Source organism: Malaclemys terrapin, chromosome 1, assembly GCF_027887155.1.
Source record: "Malaclemys terrapin pileata isolate rMalTer1 chromosome 1, rMalTer1.hap1, whole genome shotgun sequence".
NCBI classification, from domain to species: Eukaryota; Metazoa; Chordata; order Testudines; family Emydidae; genus Malaclemys; species Malaclemys terrapin.
The window spans coordinates 191,664,735-191,683,301 of NC_071505.1; the positions used below are offsets into that span (position 1 = coordinate 191,664,735).

Consider the following 18,567-nt stretch of genomic DNA (forward strand, 5'->3'; position numbering starts at 1 on the left):
TTCAACCCCCCTGTTCCCCGCCCTCTGACCGCCTCCACCCCTATTCACACCCCCATCCCCTGACCACTCCCCGAACTAACCTGCCCTCCATCCATCCCCTCTACCCCACTTCCTGCCCCCTTACCACACTGCCTGGAGCACTGGTGGCTGGCGGTGCGGCTGCACCATGAAAGGCAGCCACGCTGCCCGGCTGGAGCCAGCCGCGCAGCACAGAGCACTGGGTCAGGCCGGGCTCTGCAGCTGCGCTGCCCCTGGCGCTCACAGCCCCACCACCAAGAGCACTGCACCGGTGGTGCAGTGAGCTGAGGCTGCGGGGGAGGGGGAACAGCAGGGAGGGGCTGGAGGCTAGCCTCCTGGGCCAGGAGCTATGGGGCCGGGGAGAACGGTTCTGCCGGCCAGATGTGGCCTCCGGGCCATAGTTTGCACACCTCTGCCATAGACCATCGTGTTACTCAATGCTCATTTTATTTCTTCTCTGAAAGTCATTTGTAAATTGGGTTTGAGACCTTTATTTTCACTATTAGTGCAAAGTACTTGTCCAATATTTGAACCATCAATTTTCCCAAATCAAAGCCAGAAATATATCACTAAGGGCTTGTCTACACTACCGTGCGGGGTCGATCTAAGATACGCAACTTCAGCTATGTGAATGTAAATGTTTTCCTGGCTAATAAATATTTTACAAAATGTTTCTCATGAGGCACTATTTCTTTGCTAGACTTACAATAGCGGCACTGGGAGAAAAACTTAATGATTACTGGAATGAAATGAAAGCAAAGAAAAATGAAGAATATCCTCTAGATTTGCCAGTAGAGGATCTACAGTAAGTAAGATGTCTCTAAAGCTATAATGTAAAGGCCTCAATACTAGAATACATGCATGTTAGTTTCTCTACTCCTACATGATATTGCATGGGGGTGGGGAAAACATTTTCATATGAATGTTTTGATGTTTCTTTACAGAAAACGACCTGATCAGACATGGGTTCAATGTGATTCATGTCTGAAGTGGCGGAAGCTTCCAGATGGGATAGATCGCTTGCCAGAGAAGTGGTACTGTTCGTTGAATCCAGATCCACAGTTCAGGTAAAGTAAGATCTGGAGGAATATCTAGATGCTATTGCATGTTTTACTTTTCTCAGTTGATTAGAGCACCATTTGTCTCAATACTTTACTTTTAATCAGGAATTGCAGTGTACCAGAAGAACCTGAAGATGATGACCTAATACATCCGACATATGAGAAAACATGTAAGAAAAAGTGAGTACCAAAGACTTTTGTGTGAAAAGATGTACCTATTATAGAATAGAAATATGAGAAGTAAAACACCTTTAAGTTTTTAACTTACCCACTGTTTGGGGAATATTACCAAGTTACAGCATGGTTTGTGCCCTAAAAGAGCAGACCAAACCATTGTATGGGAACAGCGCTACAGTGTTATAAATGTCATATATAATCTCTCCTTTTAGCATGGACTGATGCAGAAATTCTCAAATTGTTCTGTGGACCACTGGTGTCATTTTTGTGTTTGACTGCTGATCACATGACACTCTCTCCTTTTTTCCAGTTGCTAAATTAATACATATTTAGCTGTCAGTGTAAATACTCTCATAGGGTAATATTATTAGAACAATTGCTGGCATTGGCTCAGGGATGTTGCATAATTTTGAATGGGAAGACACTCTAAGGTGTGATGCAGGCTACATAACCTGAGGATCCCTGCTCTAGCCTACACATACAGTTGGGTGTAACCAACTACCCCAACACAGTAGTAATTTGAGCATGAACAGGACCTTAATTGACAGTTCAGGAAGGCTATTGTTTTGAGTACTGATGAAAAGGGTTAGCTTAAAAAGGATTATTTACAGTGGTTCAAATCTGACAAGTAATTGAGGTTATGCTAATTTTAACTCCTAATAGCCTTCATGCTTAAATTATATTCAGTAATTCAGAATGTTAGTGAAAACCGTTGTTCATTGTTTTAATCTTTGAAAGGTGAAGAGTATTGTATTTGTTTTAAGCTAGAAATTGATTTTTACAGTGAATTATATTTTGATTTAAACTTTTTCTTCCCCAATGTATAAAGAGACAGGGAAAAACTAAGGAGGCGACTGGAGTACAGCCAACAGGTAACTGTCTCTCTCAATCTTGATTTGCTCTTGAATTTGGTAGTTTTGGCTGTAAATGCACCTGAATGATGATTTTCCAGATGTAATTCATTCAAGAATATACATACAGTATATTGGACTGTAGCCGCTAATGTGCATTTAGTGAAAGCTGTAAATTCAAAACTCTATATGTACACTTCAGAAGGTTGGGATATTTTTTTTCCATCTGAGTGTCTGATTTTGTTTGAGAGGATATAAGGGAGATTACTCAAACTACTTTGTAATGCATTTAAATATTTTTACATAACATTCTGAAAGGGACTTCAAACATAATTTACACAACACTATAATATTTTTAAATATGCATTTTGTTTTACTAGTACATTTTTTAAAGGCAATGAGCCTGCTGCTCTTATTTAGAAGATGTGTAAACAAATATACACACTTCTCGTATTTAATGTTTGTATATATGCAAGTGCACACATATTGATATCTGATCACATTACGCTTGTTTAAGAAGCCATATACTATTTGATCAAATTAAGGTATTTAAAACAGCATTGAGAGGCTCTATGTTATGTGCCTTCTAGGTTCAACTTGCTTAATTTACAAGTAAGAATTTTTTTAAATTGTCAGTCCTGCAAATTCAACCTCAGATCTGTATCATTGCTAGCAATAGAGGTTCTGCTGACCAAATTCTGCTTTCCATTCTGCATAGACAACCTTATCTTCAGTGGGGTTTTACCTATAAAAACTATTTACAAAATTTGTCCTTTATTTTGAACTTAGTTAATGTTTCAGTCGATTCATTAGATTGGAAAAAAAAATACAGGCTCTCTGGCATAACTATATTAATGCTGTAGTGCTAACAAATAAAAACATTTGAAAACTTGGTCCATATTCCAGATCATCTTTTTACTTTAATGGCAAAATTTAGTGTGCAAGAACACTTAATATGCATATTTCATGATGTGCATAAAATGAGATAGTGTGCATGTCTCCCTTTGCTCCCCGTGTACCAGATTTTCAAATACATTCAGTAAGAAGATACTGTTTTCATAGTCATGTTTTGGGAGCAGAATTCAAAGTTCAGTGATTAATTATCAAACTATTAAAATGTACTCTCCAAAGTAATTGAACCAATGTAAATAGAACTATTTAAATATTGAAATTACTAGAGAATATATAAAAGCAAGCATAGCTTTCGTGGAAAAAAAAAAAGCTTGATAAAAATATGCAGGTAAAATCACAAAATATGCTTTAATAGGCAGATAATAGAATTGTAGGACTGAAATGTACCTTGAAAGGTCTTCTAGTCTAGTCCTCTGCACTCAAGGTAGGACTAAATATTATCTAGACCAGTGGTTCTCAACCCGTGGCCTGTGGCCCCCTTGTGACCCAATCAGCACACAGCTGCGGCCCATGTTACATCCTCAGAGCCATACTCTGTGTGTGCGTGTGTGTGCGTGTCTAATATATATAGTGTGGATGTGGCCCACATAACACACAGTGAGCTACATATGTTGCCCACAATGGTAAATAGGTTGAGAACCACTGATCTAGACCATCCCTAACCTGCTCTTAAAAATTTCCAATGACGAAGATTCCACAACTTCCATAGGCAGCTTATTCCAGTGCTTAATTATCCTGACAGGAAATTTTTCCTAAACTGCCCATCTAGTGCCCCATCACTGGCTGTTGGGGATATTTGCTGCTAGTGGTATTTGCTGCTCTATAACCCCCAGATAAGCAACATGCCATTGTAGGCAGCCTCATCATACCATTCCCTCTATAAACTTATCAAGCTCAGTTTTGAAACCAGTTAGATTTTTTGGCCCCACTGCTCCCCTAGTAAAGCTATTCCAGAACTTGAGTTCCCTGATGATTAGAAACCTTCATCTAATTTCAATCCTGAACTTGCTGATGGCCTCTTCTCTCCTCTTGGCTTTCTCCAATTTGTCCACCTCTTTCCTGAAATGTGGTGACCAGAACTGGACAAAATGCTCATTGAGGCCTTATTGGCAGGAAGTAGAGTGGAAGAATTACTTTTTGTATCTTGCTTACAACACTCCTGCTAATACATCCCAGAATGATGATGGGGTTTTTTTTTTTTTTTTTGCAACACTGTAGACTCTCATTTAGCTTGTGATCCACTATAACCCCCAGATCTCTTTCCGCAGTACTTCCTTCCTACTCAGTCATTTTCCATTTTGTATGTATTTTCCATTTTGTATGTGTGTAACTGATTGTTCCTTCTTAAGTGGAGTACTTTGCATTTGTCCAATTTCATTCTGTTTGTCGTGTGAAATAGCAATTTCCTGCAGTACCCTGGAAAAACATTATTGGATTAAGTTTAGCCTTACTGTATTAAGTTTATATATCATTGTGGGCCAGGGATTGTATGAAATTCCATGGGGATGGGGAGGGAGGGGGGACTACAGCCATCCAGGAGCTAAGAGGGGGTGATTAGGTAAATTAACTCAGGTTGCAACACACCTCTCGAAAGGTACAGGCTTGAATATACTGGTTCAAACTGGGTTCTCTGGAGACCTGCAAACAAAGAAAGGTCTTCTTGAGTTTAAACTGATGCAGGACTTTCTGTCCAAGGGGAGACGCAGTCCTTCCTGAGAGTGGTTGTATGTGGAAGGACTTGACCTATTTGTGGATGTGCTTGTTCTGAGTTAACAGCTCTCAGTCCTTATAGAAAAACCCTTATGTAGGGTTTGAAGGATTGACTCCTAACCGTGCCTCCCAATAAATGCCTTGTCTACATTCCACTACTTTTGTTGTTCTTTTTTTATATTGGTATTTGTTTTATTTGCATTATATTTTTGTTTTGTGTACCTTTTTAAAGTTTATTATTTAGCAACTCATTTTAAACTCATTATAGCAGTTATAATTATTTAAATTACTATTTAATACTAGCTTAAAGCACAAACCAGGGGGTGCAAGATTATTTTTATGGAATAGCCTACTAGAGTATAATACATTATAAGCTTGATTTCCATTGAAAGTATTTTTTGTCATTTTAATTTTTCTTTTCTTTAATTATATTATAAACTGGTTCAAAATATTTATTACTACAGGTAATTTAGGTGTGAAACAGAACATAGACCAATTAAAGTAACATTTTCTGCATTTATACTAGAAGCGGGGTTTTTTAGCCACTACACAATAATTATCATTAGCATAGACAGTTTTTACTTTACCAGCGTCAGTGTTTCAGCCATACTGTGCAATTTGAAGACGGTTTCCCCAAAGCGAATCCACATACTGGCAACTCTGTCTGTAAGACTTTACAGCTGCACACGTAAGTGTCTCCCAGGTGCGAACAGCAGTACAAGCCTGGGGCTTTCCCGATCTTGCACTGTCTTGCAACAGAGGGAAAATAATTTTTTCCACACCGTATGGGTTTCAGTGGTTTTACATTTAAGTTCATGGAATTGGATCCTTGTTAATTTTTTTGCACTGCACCAACTGGAATCTTTCTTGTATAAAATGTTAACTTGTTTGTGGTAAGAGGGCAAGTTTTCTTGCTGCATATAACTTAGTCACTTTTACTTTGTATAGCTTGTATATCCCCCACGTACATATTAGCACACATTGACTTAATTCCATACTTCCTTAAAACAATTACAAGATCACATGTGTTATATACAGTTAACAAAGCTTCATTAATGAGTTATTGGTTTTGCTTATTTAATGGATATAGTACTTTTGCTGCTATCTACTGTCAAAGGGCTTGATTGTTTCCACAGCATCTCTGTTAGCAAAATAGTGATTTCAAAGTCTAGTGCCAGTCCTGTTAAGTTTCTCTCAGTGTAGTTGCCCCCCCCCAACCTTAGCACTCTTACACATTAAAGTATACATTTTTGTCTAGAAAGTCCTTTTAATGGTGGTTAAGCATATTTTACCTATTTTTAGTGAGCACAGTTCTTTACGGTAATTGCAGATTGGTAATATTAATAACACAGACGCGTACAAAGATGTTCAGTTTATTTATAATATTTCCTAAACCATTTGAACCTGTTTCCAGTCTAGGACATTTTAATCTTTATTTCCAGAACTCCACCGTTTGGTTTTTGTGTTTACTCCCTTAGTAACATGTATTTTTACATCATACTGAAACAGAACTTTTGGATAGGATTTCAGTGGTTGGATGTTTTTGAATGGGCACTGCACCATTCAAAGTAGCTCCATCATCCATAAATATAACGTATTGAAACAGAATATGGATGACACTTTTGAATAAGATTTTGGTGGTTGGGCTACAACAGTCAGCTTGGGGTTGTTTGTTCTAATGGGAAACAGGGGTTTTCAACCAAGGGCTCATGACCATCCTGCCCTTCTCATATTGCTAAATGCGAGGCAGGTTTCCAGCTGTATGTGAGGGTGGCCCAAGTATGGGACACATTGTGAATTTCTGTAATAAGGTACATATTTCTGCCAAATTTAGATTTCAAGTACCCCCTCCTACCTTCAAGGTAGTCTAATTAAATATTGCTTTTTCTACAGGTTAATAATGAAATGTATTTTAAAACACCTTCTGTCTCTTCAATCAAAAATGCATTGTCATCTATAAGTAGAAAGGAGGGTGCTCTAAGATCACACTTAACAGAAGCCTTAAACATTTCTGTTACAAGATCTATAAACACTTCGAATAATAGATTAGTATCTTCACCTCATTTGGATCCTGAAAACAGGTTAGTGAATAAGTGCAAAGTAGCTTTCCATTCATCTCAGGAATAAATAATTTGCAGATGAAAATAATTATGGTATTTGTAATATGTCAATCGCCAGGCTGTGACAGCCATAATAATGATTGATGTGTTATCTGAGCTATTATGATAGCTGTCAGACATTAGATCAGATGCTTTCTGAAGAGTGAAAGCAAATGTAGGGAGCATTTTGCTAACAAGGAGGAAGATTGATTACCTGTTTCTCTTAGTCAGGAAAGACTGATTTGTGTTAGCTGTCTTTCCAGTATATTTTTCCAAACAAGCTTCCATTGTAGGTAACCTTTCATTATATTGTCACTTCTTGGCCGAAAGTTTATTAGTAGTCTGTTTCATGATATAGTGTGAAAACAAGTCAATTGCTAGGTTACTATAAAAATAATGGTTGATATGTACCCTGACTGACTAGTGATATGTTTTTTCTTAGCATAACATTCTTTCTAGTCAGAGCCTCTCTGCTGACATCTGTTCCATTCAAGAACACCTTTCTCTCGACTTGGCCTGTCTTTCTGCTAATTACCTCTAATTCTGAATTAGTTAACTAAAGATGTTGTTGCTTCCATTGTCCCAAATAGCCTTGGATGAATCCTTTTGATTCAGTCCAGCCATGAAACCTGGTCTCTTCTAATCTTCTTAACTGTACCAAGCACAACCAACAGTCTCACTATAATAGATAAGCAGAAAGACATCCTCTCTTATTCACTGTGTATAGCGTCAGTTCACTCAATGTCCAGTTTTCAGGAGCTCCAAAATGGTAGGATTCACGACTCCTAAAGTTGACCTCAAAATTTAGAAATTAAAAAGTGCAGATGATTGTCTAGAATCACCAGTGCAGTCCAACAAATGTGTACTTTATTTTCATAAGCACTGTTCACACAAACTTTGAAATTATACAGTTAGGAAATTAGAAATTATTTTGAATAATGTAGTAGTTTGCACTAGCTGATTATTTCATTTCTGCCCTCCCCAGCCTTAAACGGAAGATTTCTGGTTGTTCACCTATTACTTCAAAGACACCACGATTAAATAACCACACATTTGACAATCACACTGAAGATGACGATGATGAGGATGTCATCATCTTAGAGGAGAGCAGTACTCCAAAGCCTGCAGCAGACTGTGATGTTACAATAGTAAAAACTGAGCATATTAACATGGAACAAGGCAGCATGCAAGAGGAGCCTTGTGGTGCAGCTAGTTCAGAAGATAAATATGAGCAGTGGACTGCATCAACCCAAACTGAGATCCCAAGTTTAGTTGTTAAAAAGGAAGAAGTAGAAGATTATGCAGATATGCAGTTACTCAGATCAACGTTGGAAACAAGCCAAGAAGAAATCATTAATGCTTCTGAGACATCTTCTGTGGATTTTAGCATCAAATTAAATGAACTAAGAAATCAGCTGCAAGTAGCAAACCAAGAAAAAGAAAATTACCGAAAACAGTGTGAAATGTTAACTAACCAGATGAAAATATTAGAGCAGAAGATACTAGAAATGAATGATAACTATGTGAAAAAGGAAATGTGTCATCAGTCAACTGAGACTACTCTTATATTCCCAGATGACAAAGTAGAAAATTTCAAAGAGAAAAGTCCAGAAGAAGTGGCTATTTTATATGAGCAGGCCTTAAAAGAGATGGAAAAGCTAAAGGAACAGTGTAGTACTTTGCTAAATTTAAAAACGGAATGCAGCAAATGTTCTAACAATGAAAATAAAAATGAGGTGGATGAAATTGCTGTGCAACTTGATGATGTCTTCAGACAACTGGACAAATGCAATACTGAGAGAGATCAATATAAAAGTGAGGTATGTTTGTTAATATGGTTTATGGCAAGGTAAAGTGAATATACAGGACCTATCTTGTTTTTTAAAAAAAAAAAAAAAAAAAAAAAGCTAGCTACAAAAATATTCACCAAGGCCCTGATCCTATAATGAGCTCCATCCACAGAGCTCCCTATGGCCTCAGTGGGGCTCCTTAAGAGCAAAGAGAACAGCCACATCGAGTACACTGCAGGATCAGGGTCAAAATTTGTGGATGCAATTGCACATACAAATTATCAAAATTATCCAGATGCAAATCAGTTAATTGGAAATAAATTAGGATTATCTCATTAGCTGACATCTCCTGTGTATATGCTAGATCTTGATTGTTGTAAATTGCTAGAGATGTGAATACCTTTTTGTTAATTTTTTAGTATATTGTTACCTCTATTTCAAAAATTCAAGTATGAATATTTTTTCAAATAGTTAAATTTAAAAAAATTAACATAACAATTCTGGTAAATATATGTATCATGTATTGTGTGTTCAAGTAACACAGCTAATAAAAACAGCTAGAAAAGATACCAAGCATTGAATTGGCAGAGACTTATTCTAACTTCTCTTTAGAAGTGATCCCTCCAAAGTAAGCTTGAGACACCCTGATAGACAAATATACAGGAGTTCTCATTGTTTTTGGGTAGTTGTTTGTCCATTTTTGTTAATAAACGGAATAGATACCACTGGAGACTACATCTGCCATCTTTTAACTTCACTTCGACTCCTTTTCCCATTTACATGGAGTCGGAGGTGTCTGATTTTTCACTACTCCTTCCAGTCCATGGCACAGGTTTGTAGGTTTTGGAGCTCCAGTCCTTTTTTCTTCAAACTTCTCCTGACAGTCTTTCCATCGTGTCCTCTGTCTTCCATGTCCTTTTTTGCTGTCCTCTTTCTCCCATGCTTTCTTTGCTATCACTGAGAGTCCCAAATTCATCTTCCCCCTAATTTATTCCATGTGCACTCTGTTTACTCTCCGCTTGCCTGCCATTCTCTTCAGTATATTATTTTCTGTTATCCACTGTTGCCAAATCAGAGCAGGCAGGGACAGACAAATGCAGTGAATACTCTTCCTTTCAGTTTGTGAATTAATTGCAAGTTCCACAGTACTCCTGCCTTTTTCACTGCCATCCATGCACATTGTGGGGTTCTTTTCAGTTCTCCAGATCTTGGTCCAGTGGCATGAAATATACTTCCCAAGCATATAGATTCTTTCTTCTCTCCAGAAACTTCAGTCAACAGCTCTTCTGTCACTCTTCCTTACTTGCATAATTGCAGTCTTTTGTGTTTACCTTCAAACTATGATCTTCAAACACAGATGCCTACTCTGATACAGTATTTACCAGTTCCTCTTTGCTATCAGCCAAAAGGGCCAGATGGTCAGCACAGATTACCTTTCTCTATCTCCACAGGTTTGGTTCTCCTATTACTTAACTCCATAACTAGGATGAAGAAAAGTGGACTCGGCACACTGCTTTGTCTGACTCCCGCTGCCGCCTCAGAACTCTCTGAAATTCCATGTATTGTTACCACCTTAGCTCTTGACCCTCAATAAAGTTCCTCTATCCTATCCATTTCTGAAGTCCCGTCCTATCGATTTCAATACTGCAAACAATGCAGAATCAAGTCATATGAATTTGTCAATAAATGCTACATAGCAGTTACACCCTCCATTTATAATTCTTTCAAACTTCTGTCTCATCGTAAATATAATGTCTGTAGTATTCCTTCCCTTCTTAAATCTCTTCTCCTATATTTTCCTCCGCCTTGCACCAAAACCTTACCTCCAAAACTCTTTCAAGAACTTTGAGTCTGATTTAACCGAGTGATGCCCAATAAGTATTTGGATCATTTGCATCACGCATGCCCTCCCAGAGAGGCACAATCTATCCCATTCTCCAGTTAAGTGGGATCCCAGCAAACACATAGTAATGTATGAAGTGAGTATCTGCAATTGCCTTGATCATATCAACAGTTATCTCATCTTCACTTGATGGCTTACCGTTCATCTTATTCAGAGCTTTTACCTCCTCTACAGAGATCAATACCTCTTGGTGGCTTTTCCATGATTGCAAGAATTGTTGCAATTCTCTTCTTGTTTAACAGCCATATGGAAAAAATATTTCCAATCTCTACTACACCTTTAGGGTTAGTCATCACACAGTTCCCATCCTTCATGCAGAAAGCTCTATCTTTTGTGTTTCATTTGTTCCTCTCTTTTGCCAACCCATCTGATGAAGTGGGTATTCACCCATGAAAGCTTATGCTCCAATACATCTGTTAGTCTATAAGGTGCCACAGGAGTCTTTGTTGCTTTTTACAGATCCAGACTAACACGGCTACCCCTCTGATATTTTCTTGACATCATCTTCCTCCAGCTTTCTGTATAATTCCTCTTCAGCCTCCATTCTCGCCTTAGCAACTGCCTTTTTTGCATGTTGTGTGCTTTTTTTATTCTCATCACAACCTTTCTCAAATTCTTTAAATAATTATTTGTTTTTAATTACTTGTTATCCAAAAGTACCCTATCTTACCACTCATTCTGCCACATTACCTTCACTGCCTTAATGAAATGGGCAGGGATGGTGTCTGTATCCTCTGTTTGCCAGAAGCTGGGAATAGGCAACAGGGAATGGATCACTTGATTACCTATTCTGTTCATTCCTGCAGGGACACCTGGATTTGGCCACTGTCTGAGGACCGGATACTGGGCTAAATGGACCTTTGGTCTGACCCAGTATGGCTGTTCTTATGTTCTTAAACTTCCTTAATTCTCCCTCCACTCACTTCACTGTCTTTGGCAAAGCATGAAAACCTTCCTTTACTGTTTGGCAAACTTCCTTTCTGCCCCCTGACATAACTTAACTACCAGTGCAATTTCTTCCTCAATTTCATACTTTCCTGTGTTCTCAGGTTATACATTTTAGCTATTAATACTTGTTATACTGAGTGAATATGTAGCAGAACAACCTTTGTCCTTCACCATTTTCCTATGTTCTCTTACCAAAATATAATCTACCTGGGCTTTGCTTTTTCCACTATATTATATCCTCATATGGGATTTTTTTTTAAACCGTATTCACCGCTGAACTCCCATTAAACACCACTTAACCCAGTTCTCTCCTTCTGTATTTCTTTTACCAAAGCCAAATTTACCCACCACTCCTTCTGTTGGGCTCCCTTCACCAACATGATTGCTGGTCACTAACAAGGTGTCACTCTAAACCATAACCACCAACTTTTCAGCTCATTTCTAAAGTTCTTCCTCTCTTCCATAGGTCTGCCTGATTGAGGAGCAAACTTTGACATCAAACCACCCTATTCTCTCTCATCAACCATACTATCAGTCATTTTCCTCTTCTTTCTACCCTTTGACATCAGTGATTTGAGCTCATGATGAAAGCTACCCCATTCATTTTCTTTTTTTCTCCAAACTAAAAAATCCATCTTTCAAGATCATACTTCTGCCTCTACACCATGTAGTTTCCTGCAGATATTGTATATGGATTTTCTTTCTAGTCATTGCCTCTACCACCTCTCCTGACCTATCCCTAAGTGAACCTACATTCCAAGTTGCTATTCTCAGGACTTTGCCAATTTGTCGCTGTTGCCTGGAAAAGAGTGTCAGTTACATGTTTTAAATACTTGCATTCAAAGAACACACCAAGAGCCTAGGAGCTAAGTAGCCCACTCATGGCTGACCCTGCTGTGGTTTTAATTTGGAGTTGACCTTCTCCTAGATCAGCTGCCATCCAAAGCTTCTGACACCCAATCTGGCATCTTTTGTGAGGAGTAAAATTTTCATTTTGGAGAGAAGCCATTAATTTTTTTTAAAAAATATTCTAAAGAAAATTGCTGTGTGTTATGGAAATTGATCAGTTTGGGTAATTTGTCTCCATCTTTTTCAAAACATTTTTTAGAGGAGAGTATCTATACTCTGCCATTACTTTTTGCTCACCAAGAATTAGCTAAAACCAAGAAAGTGACAGCTAATTTTAGAAACGAACAGGTTTTATTTTTGGAATTCACACAGGATGGATAAATTAGTTTTTAAAAGATCAATTCTTTAAATGTTGCTAGTTATTTCCCTATCTTATAATATTAAATTGCTAATGTGGATGTTTTTTATATTTCTTTGGCTTTCTAATTGTTCATAGAATTTCAGATTTTATAGACTGCGCCCTTCCAAGTTTCATACTTTACTTTTTCAGCATAGATGAGCATTTTAAGAGCCTCATTAATAGCCTTAATCTGAAAACACACAGATACAGAATTGATAAGTAAATTGCCCATGTTGTGTTTGTACTCAAGTCCACTTTTTGATATATTGAACTTCCACAAGTCAAGAAAGCTGAAATGCTTTGACCAGTCTATACAACCATCAGGGTTTGCAGTGTGAAATCAATGGAACTTGTGCTCCTAAATATGTTAAGTGCTTTTGAAAATCCAACTGTTAGGTGTCTAAATTAGCTTTAAATGCCTAACTTTAGGCTTCTGTTTTTGAAAATTTTGGCATATGTAAAGTATGTTCACTAATGTATTGAAGGTCTTAACTTCTGATAGTGAATATTGAAGCAATTTGTTTTGAATGGAAAGATTTTATGGCACTAAGACTTTTTAATAACTACAATTTTAACCTCTGATACCACAAACACTTGTGTACACTCATGTTGGTTTCAAGCAGATGAGTAGTCACATTGAAGAAAATCTGATATTAATGTGAGCAGAATTACGTACCTGCTTAAATGTTTGCAGGATCATTGTTTTAATTTTCAATATTTTGTTTTCCTGTAGCATTTTTGTAAAATATAGATATGATACCCAACCAGTAGTGACGTTTTTAGAAAGCATAATTTAGTTAATTTTAATTTATTGCAGTAAAACAAATTTTCAGATTCGTTTTTTAAAGCATCAGTAAACTTTTAAAAATCAAGTGATTTGATCATTAGTTAAGCCAATAATTTAAATCGCCTTATTTTTAAATTACTCCACCTTCACTTCAGAAGTATAAAATTAACTTACTTTGATTTACCTGTCTCAGATTGAACTGCTGGAAATGGAAAAAACTCAAATTGGTTTTCAGTGCGAAGAGCTTAAAAGAGAAGTTGCACAGTTAAAAGCTACAATTCCTCAAGTGGTAGCATGTGCAAATGATTCTACAACCAGTAACATTGAAGATCCTGTCAGTTATTCTGATGAAGAAAGGTATCGCTTTTCTTTCTTTTAGACCAGAAATTTGCCTGGAATTGCCTATCGGGCTTGTACCTTAAAACCCTGTCAAAGTTCATGATTGATTCTGTAATCTTTTGTGGCTTTCTGAATCTTCACTGCCCCTTCTTTTCCCTGCTAATTTGTTCACAATTTATTATCTTCCAAAAAATATTTCAGATTAATTTATGTATAATATGGTCCAGATCGCAAGTGTTAAAGAATCTAAATGTGTAGTTTGTCTGAAAATCCTAAAAAAAAAATAAAATAAAAATAGAAGAAATAAGGTTTCTCTTTATTCAGGTAGAATAATGGCTTTTTATTGGCGTTAACAGCTTGCTTACTTACCGCTATACAACGCACAGAAGATATTGTCCATTTTTCTCAGGCATTTTTACTCCAAATGTATATTAGCACAGGTCTATACTACAAAATTAAGTCAATGTAAGTTACGTTGACTTACAGCCAGCGCAGTAATTAAATCAGCTGTTCATGTCCACACTACCCTCCTTGTGCCAATGATATGTGTCCTCACCAGGCGCGCCTGCATTGACTTAAGTGGGGGCATTGCAGGGGGCTGATGGGCAGAGCCCCACCACTGCAGGGCTGACAGTTGGCGCGGGGCTGACTGTGGGAACTCTGTGCCCTACGGCTGTATGTTTTGGTGGGGCTGGCGCTCATGGCGGCCGGCCAGTCAGCAGGGCTGGTGGCACTGGCTGGCCTGCTCTGCCCCACCCGGGAGCAGCTGGGGTTGATGGCACCAGCTGGCGGCCGGCCCTGCCGCCCACTGGCCGGTGCCATCGGCCCCAGTCCCGCTTGCCCCTACATGGGGCTGGGGTGGCTGGCCCCATGTGGGGGCAGCGAAGCTGGGGCTGATGGCACTGGCTGGCTCCATGCAAGGGCAACGGGGCTCGGGCTGTCAAAAGCAGCAACAGGTGATGTAAGCAACTTAACTACATTGACCTAAGCACACTTTTGCGCACGGAGGTGAAGTTATTAGGTCAGCGTAGAGGACAGCTTACTGTAGTGTAGATGCGTAATAAAATTAGGTCAATGTAAGCTTCCTTATGTTGACCTAACTCTGTAGTGTAGACTAGGCGTTAAATGTTCTTTGTTATGGATTACTGACACACTTCCTCAAATGTTACTGCAAATTGTAGTAATAGATTGAGTTACCACTCCATACAAGTCTGTTCAGAGTTGTCACTGCTAGCCAGATCTCTAGTGTTAGGTTTGAGCTGTAGCTGCATCAGTTGTGATCGCTCCTCTGTCTGCCAGCATTTTCTTTGCTGTTGGCCTCCAACTTTGATGTCTTGTACTCCATGGAAGGATTTGCGGATTATTTGAATTTGTTGCACTACTAGCCATCCACAAATCAGACTGGGACTTATCAACAGAATGGATGCTAACCTGGAAGGAAGTACAGGCAGAAGGAAGAGAGAGAAAAAGGATAGTTGAGTTGGAAGTAACTTTGAGCAGCAAAGAGGCATGGGGTGAGAAAATGAACACAGGAAAGCAAGAATAAGAGAGAATACAGAAAAAATAAACAGGAGGAGGAAAGGAAAGTAGGAAAGAGGCTGAAGCAGGAAAAAACCTATAGAGTGTAACAGAAAAATATAGCTAAAAAGTAGCTTTACACACCTATTGTAGCTTTATTTTTAAGGTAGTTCTTGGACAAATTAATTTCTCTTTCCAGCTGGTATTTTCCCCCCTCCTTGTGTCTGTCTTTAGAGGTGGCTTTCAGTGTGCGTCTCACACTTGGGCCAGATGTGCCATGCCCTATCATGTTTCTGCATGTACTTCCAATTTTTAATACTTTGGAATTGTTTTGAGAAAGCAAAATGGAGATTGAAGTAAGGTATCTGGGTCAGTATTTGGGTTTGTGCTACCCAAACAAATAAACACAATCCCTTTCATTTTGCTTCAAAAGAGCCTCTATTTTGTGATGCTGAGGGCAGAACTTGGTTCCATCCCCATCGTTTGTTTAAAACGGAATGAGCATGTAATCCTCCAGCTCAGGAACTGTGGTGCTCAAACCTTGGAAAAAACTGGTTCAGCTAGATCCTTGCCTTGAGTTACTTCATGGATTATTTAAATTAAATTTCATCATGTCTTATATTGGCTGATATGTTTCTTTGTAAAACTCAGATTTGCAGAACCTTCTCTTTTCAATAAGGCAGTCATATTGTTTCTAAAGTTCAATATAAAATGTTATGGACTGTAATCTCAGAATTTATCTGCACTTTATATAAAAATCTTCCTTAATATGATCAACATTATCTCCTTACAGCCTGAAACTGCGATCCCTCCGAGTTAACGTTGGACAGCTACTGGCCATAATTATGCCTGATCTAGATTTGCAGCAAGTAAATTATGATGTTGATATAGTTGATGAAATTTTAGGACAAGTTGTGGAACAAATGCATGAAATCACCACTACTTAATATCCTTTACTGAAGACATTAAGACACTTGCTGAATCTTCCACTATATTGTAGGGTTTCCAAATTGTAAAGACTGGTTTTGTTTTTATGTTTGAGTAATTTAGATATAAATCCAGTGTAAAATATATATATACTGTGTGCACTCAGGTGTCACAAATACTGTGGGTACTTTTCACGTACCTTTAACTTTCTCCTTAAAGGAACAGTCAACATTGACAGGCCGTGGATGTACCTAACTTATTAAGAATTTTGTTTTAAAAATAAATGTTTGTAATTAAACTTGCAAATATTTTCTATTACTTTGGAATCTTAAGCAGTTTTTACAGAGCTTTTCATTTTGCTTTTAACTTTTGTATTCTGTGATCCTTAAATGTATTTGTTCCCCCAAAACTAAACTTACCCTCTCTGATCCCCCTCCAAAACCAAACCACAATAGCATTGTTGTAAATATCAGTATTCTGCTTGTAAACAGTAATGAAACAGGCAAGTTTTGTGCATTTGCCTTTACTCAAATTTAGTTGGTACATAAAATTTTTGGGCTATGGTCCCTGGTAGCAATATGGGTTGTTGGGTTTTTTTTGTACAACATGGGTCTGATCCTGACAAGTGCTAATACCTGCAATTCCCACCAAAGCCAGTGGGAATTGCAGATGCTCATACCACTCAGAAGCATACTGCTGTGGTACTAACCACAAGTAGGCATAGTTTTGGTATGTGCTGTGTGAGCTTATTCATAGCTCTGCCGATGCATCTCAATACTGACCTGAAATACTACCATTTTAATACTACCCCCTTGAGTGAAGACCGCAAATCATGTTAAATTGTATAGTGGTTTTGTGATGTTGGCAAATACAGAATAGGGACAAGATATGTCCTAAAATAATAAACCTCAGAACACTGAATTGTTGCAATATTGAGTACTGACTCTGCCATAGAAACCCCCCTCTACTAGCTTTCTTTGAAATGACACTACTGTAATCAATCTGTCTCCTAATTTAGCTTCCCATGAAAATACCTATAATGCAGCATGCTGTATGTATGATTACAATGGGCTACTCAGTTTTAGAGGAATTATGTAATTAAAAAGGCATTTAAGTTAAAGATATTTTTAAAAACAAATTAATTACCTTACCGATGGTGGTAATGACCAATGAATTTATTAAAGCTGAAAACTTAAATCTAATTTGCTTTCACTGTTTATGCAGTTTTAAATTTTGCACATTTTTTATGGACCAAAAATGGGCTAGTCCTTTTGTTTCTAGTCTCTTTTCCTGGTTCTCATGTATCAGCACTGTGCTGCAATATCTGCAAAACAGGTGAATGTTTAAATTTAAGTGTTGAGGACAAATATGGGGATAGTGATGGTATGCTCCTTCAAACCATCTTTTTTTCCCCAGCCAACAGAGGTGTCCTTCTCATTTGACTAGTGATCTAAACAAAAATTGTTTCAATTAAAACCTTTAAAACAATCATGAAAACATCCCTTTAATATTAAACATATTAATGTGAAACATCTGTTTCTACAAAACCTACATTTTTTTTGGCTTAAGCAACCTTACTGTCCTGTTTAAATTAGGTTGCATTCCCTTAGTTGTACTATGCTAGTCTGTTTAGCGTAAGAGTATCTTGAATACCTGATCTAGTATTATGCTAGTAGGGATAAAGAAATACTATTGTGCTTATAATGGCTAAATTTAATGTTTAATTTTGAACAGGTAGCTGAAATATGACTTAGGTATATGAACATTGTTATTTTTTGATAAACTGGTGTGCAATTTTTCATTCTTTGTCATTGTTTATTTATTTTCTCAGTGTTTTGTCCAGATACTTCTGTAGTTGAATTTATTATAGATGACTGGTAAAATGTCTATATTGAAAATTAAAAATTTATACTGTACATTTAAATTTTGAGGAACAGCGGGTAAATGGAAGTAAGTTTACTTGTTAAAGTACATAGATGTATTTTTTTGTAAAAAGCACATTCTGGTTTTCTGTCAGATCAAAACTTTTAACTGGTCAATAAAAAAATAATTTTGTTTTAAATAAGAATATGCATACTAGCTATCTCCAGCTTTATTTTAACATTCATCCTTACGAGAAATCTGGCCTTCACTTTACCATGCTGCCTTTCAGAAGAATGTCAAATTGCTTGCTTCTGTAATCCGCACTAAGTGTTGTTCTGTCACTCTCTTTAGCAGTTAGACCACATATAGATGTTTGACTCTACTTCCATGCTAAGAGACCTGATTCTTTAACTCC

The 18,567-nt window shown here is 37.6% G+C and overlaps 1 protein-coding gene across 1 annotated transcript in view; it reads left to right on the top strand.

Annotated features, from left to right (window-relative positions):
* Positions 1–18,357, top strand: part of MORC3 (MORC family CW-type zinc finger 3) — a 47,134-nt gene extending 28,777 nt beyond the window's left edge. Inside the window, exons 10-17 of the mRNA XM_054048872.1 lie at positions 719–823; positions 963–1,085; positions 1,185–1,259; positions 2,086–2,128; positions 6,623–6,810; positions 7,814–8,648; positions 13,699–13,862; positions 16,156–18,357. Of these exons, the coding sequence (XP_053904847.1) occupies positions 719–823; positions 963–1,085; positions 1,185–1,259; positions 2,086–2,128; positions 6,623–6,810; positions 7,814–8,648; positions 13,699–13,862; positions 16,156–16,309 (1,687 nt within the window). The 3' untranslated portion in view covers positions 16,310–18,357. The remainder of the gene's footprint in view (positions 1–718; positions 824–962; positions 1,086–1,184; positions 1,260–2,085; positions 2,129–6,622; positions 6,811–7,813; positions 8,649–13,698; positions 13,863–16,155) is intronic.
* Positions 18,358–18,567: the final 210 nt, after the last annotated feature.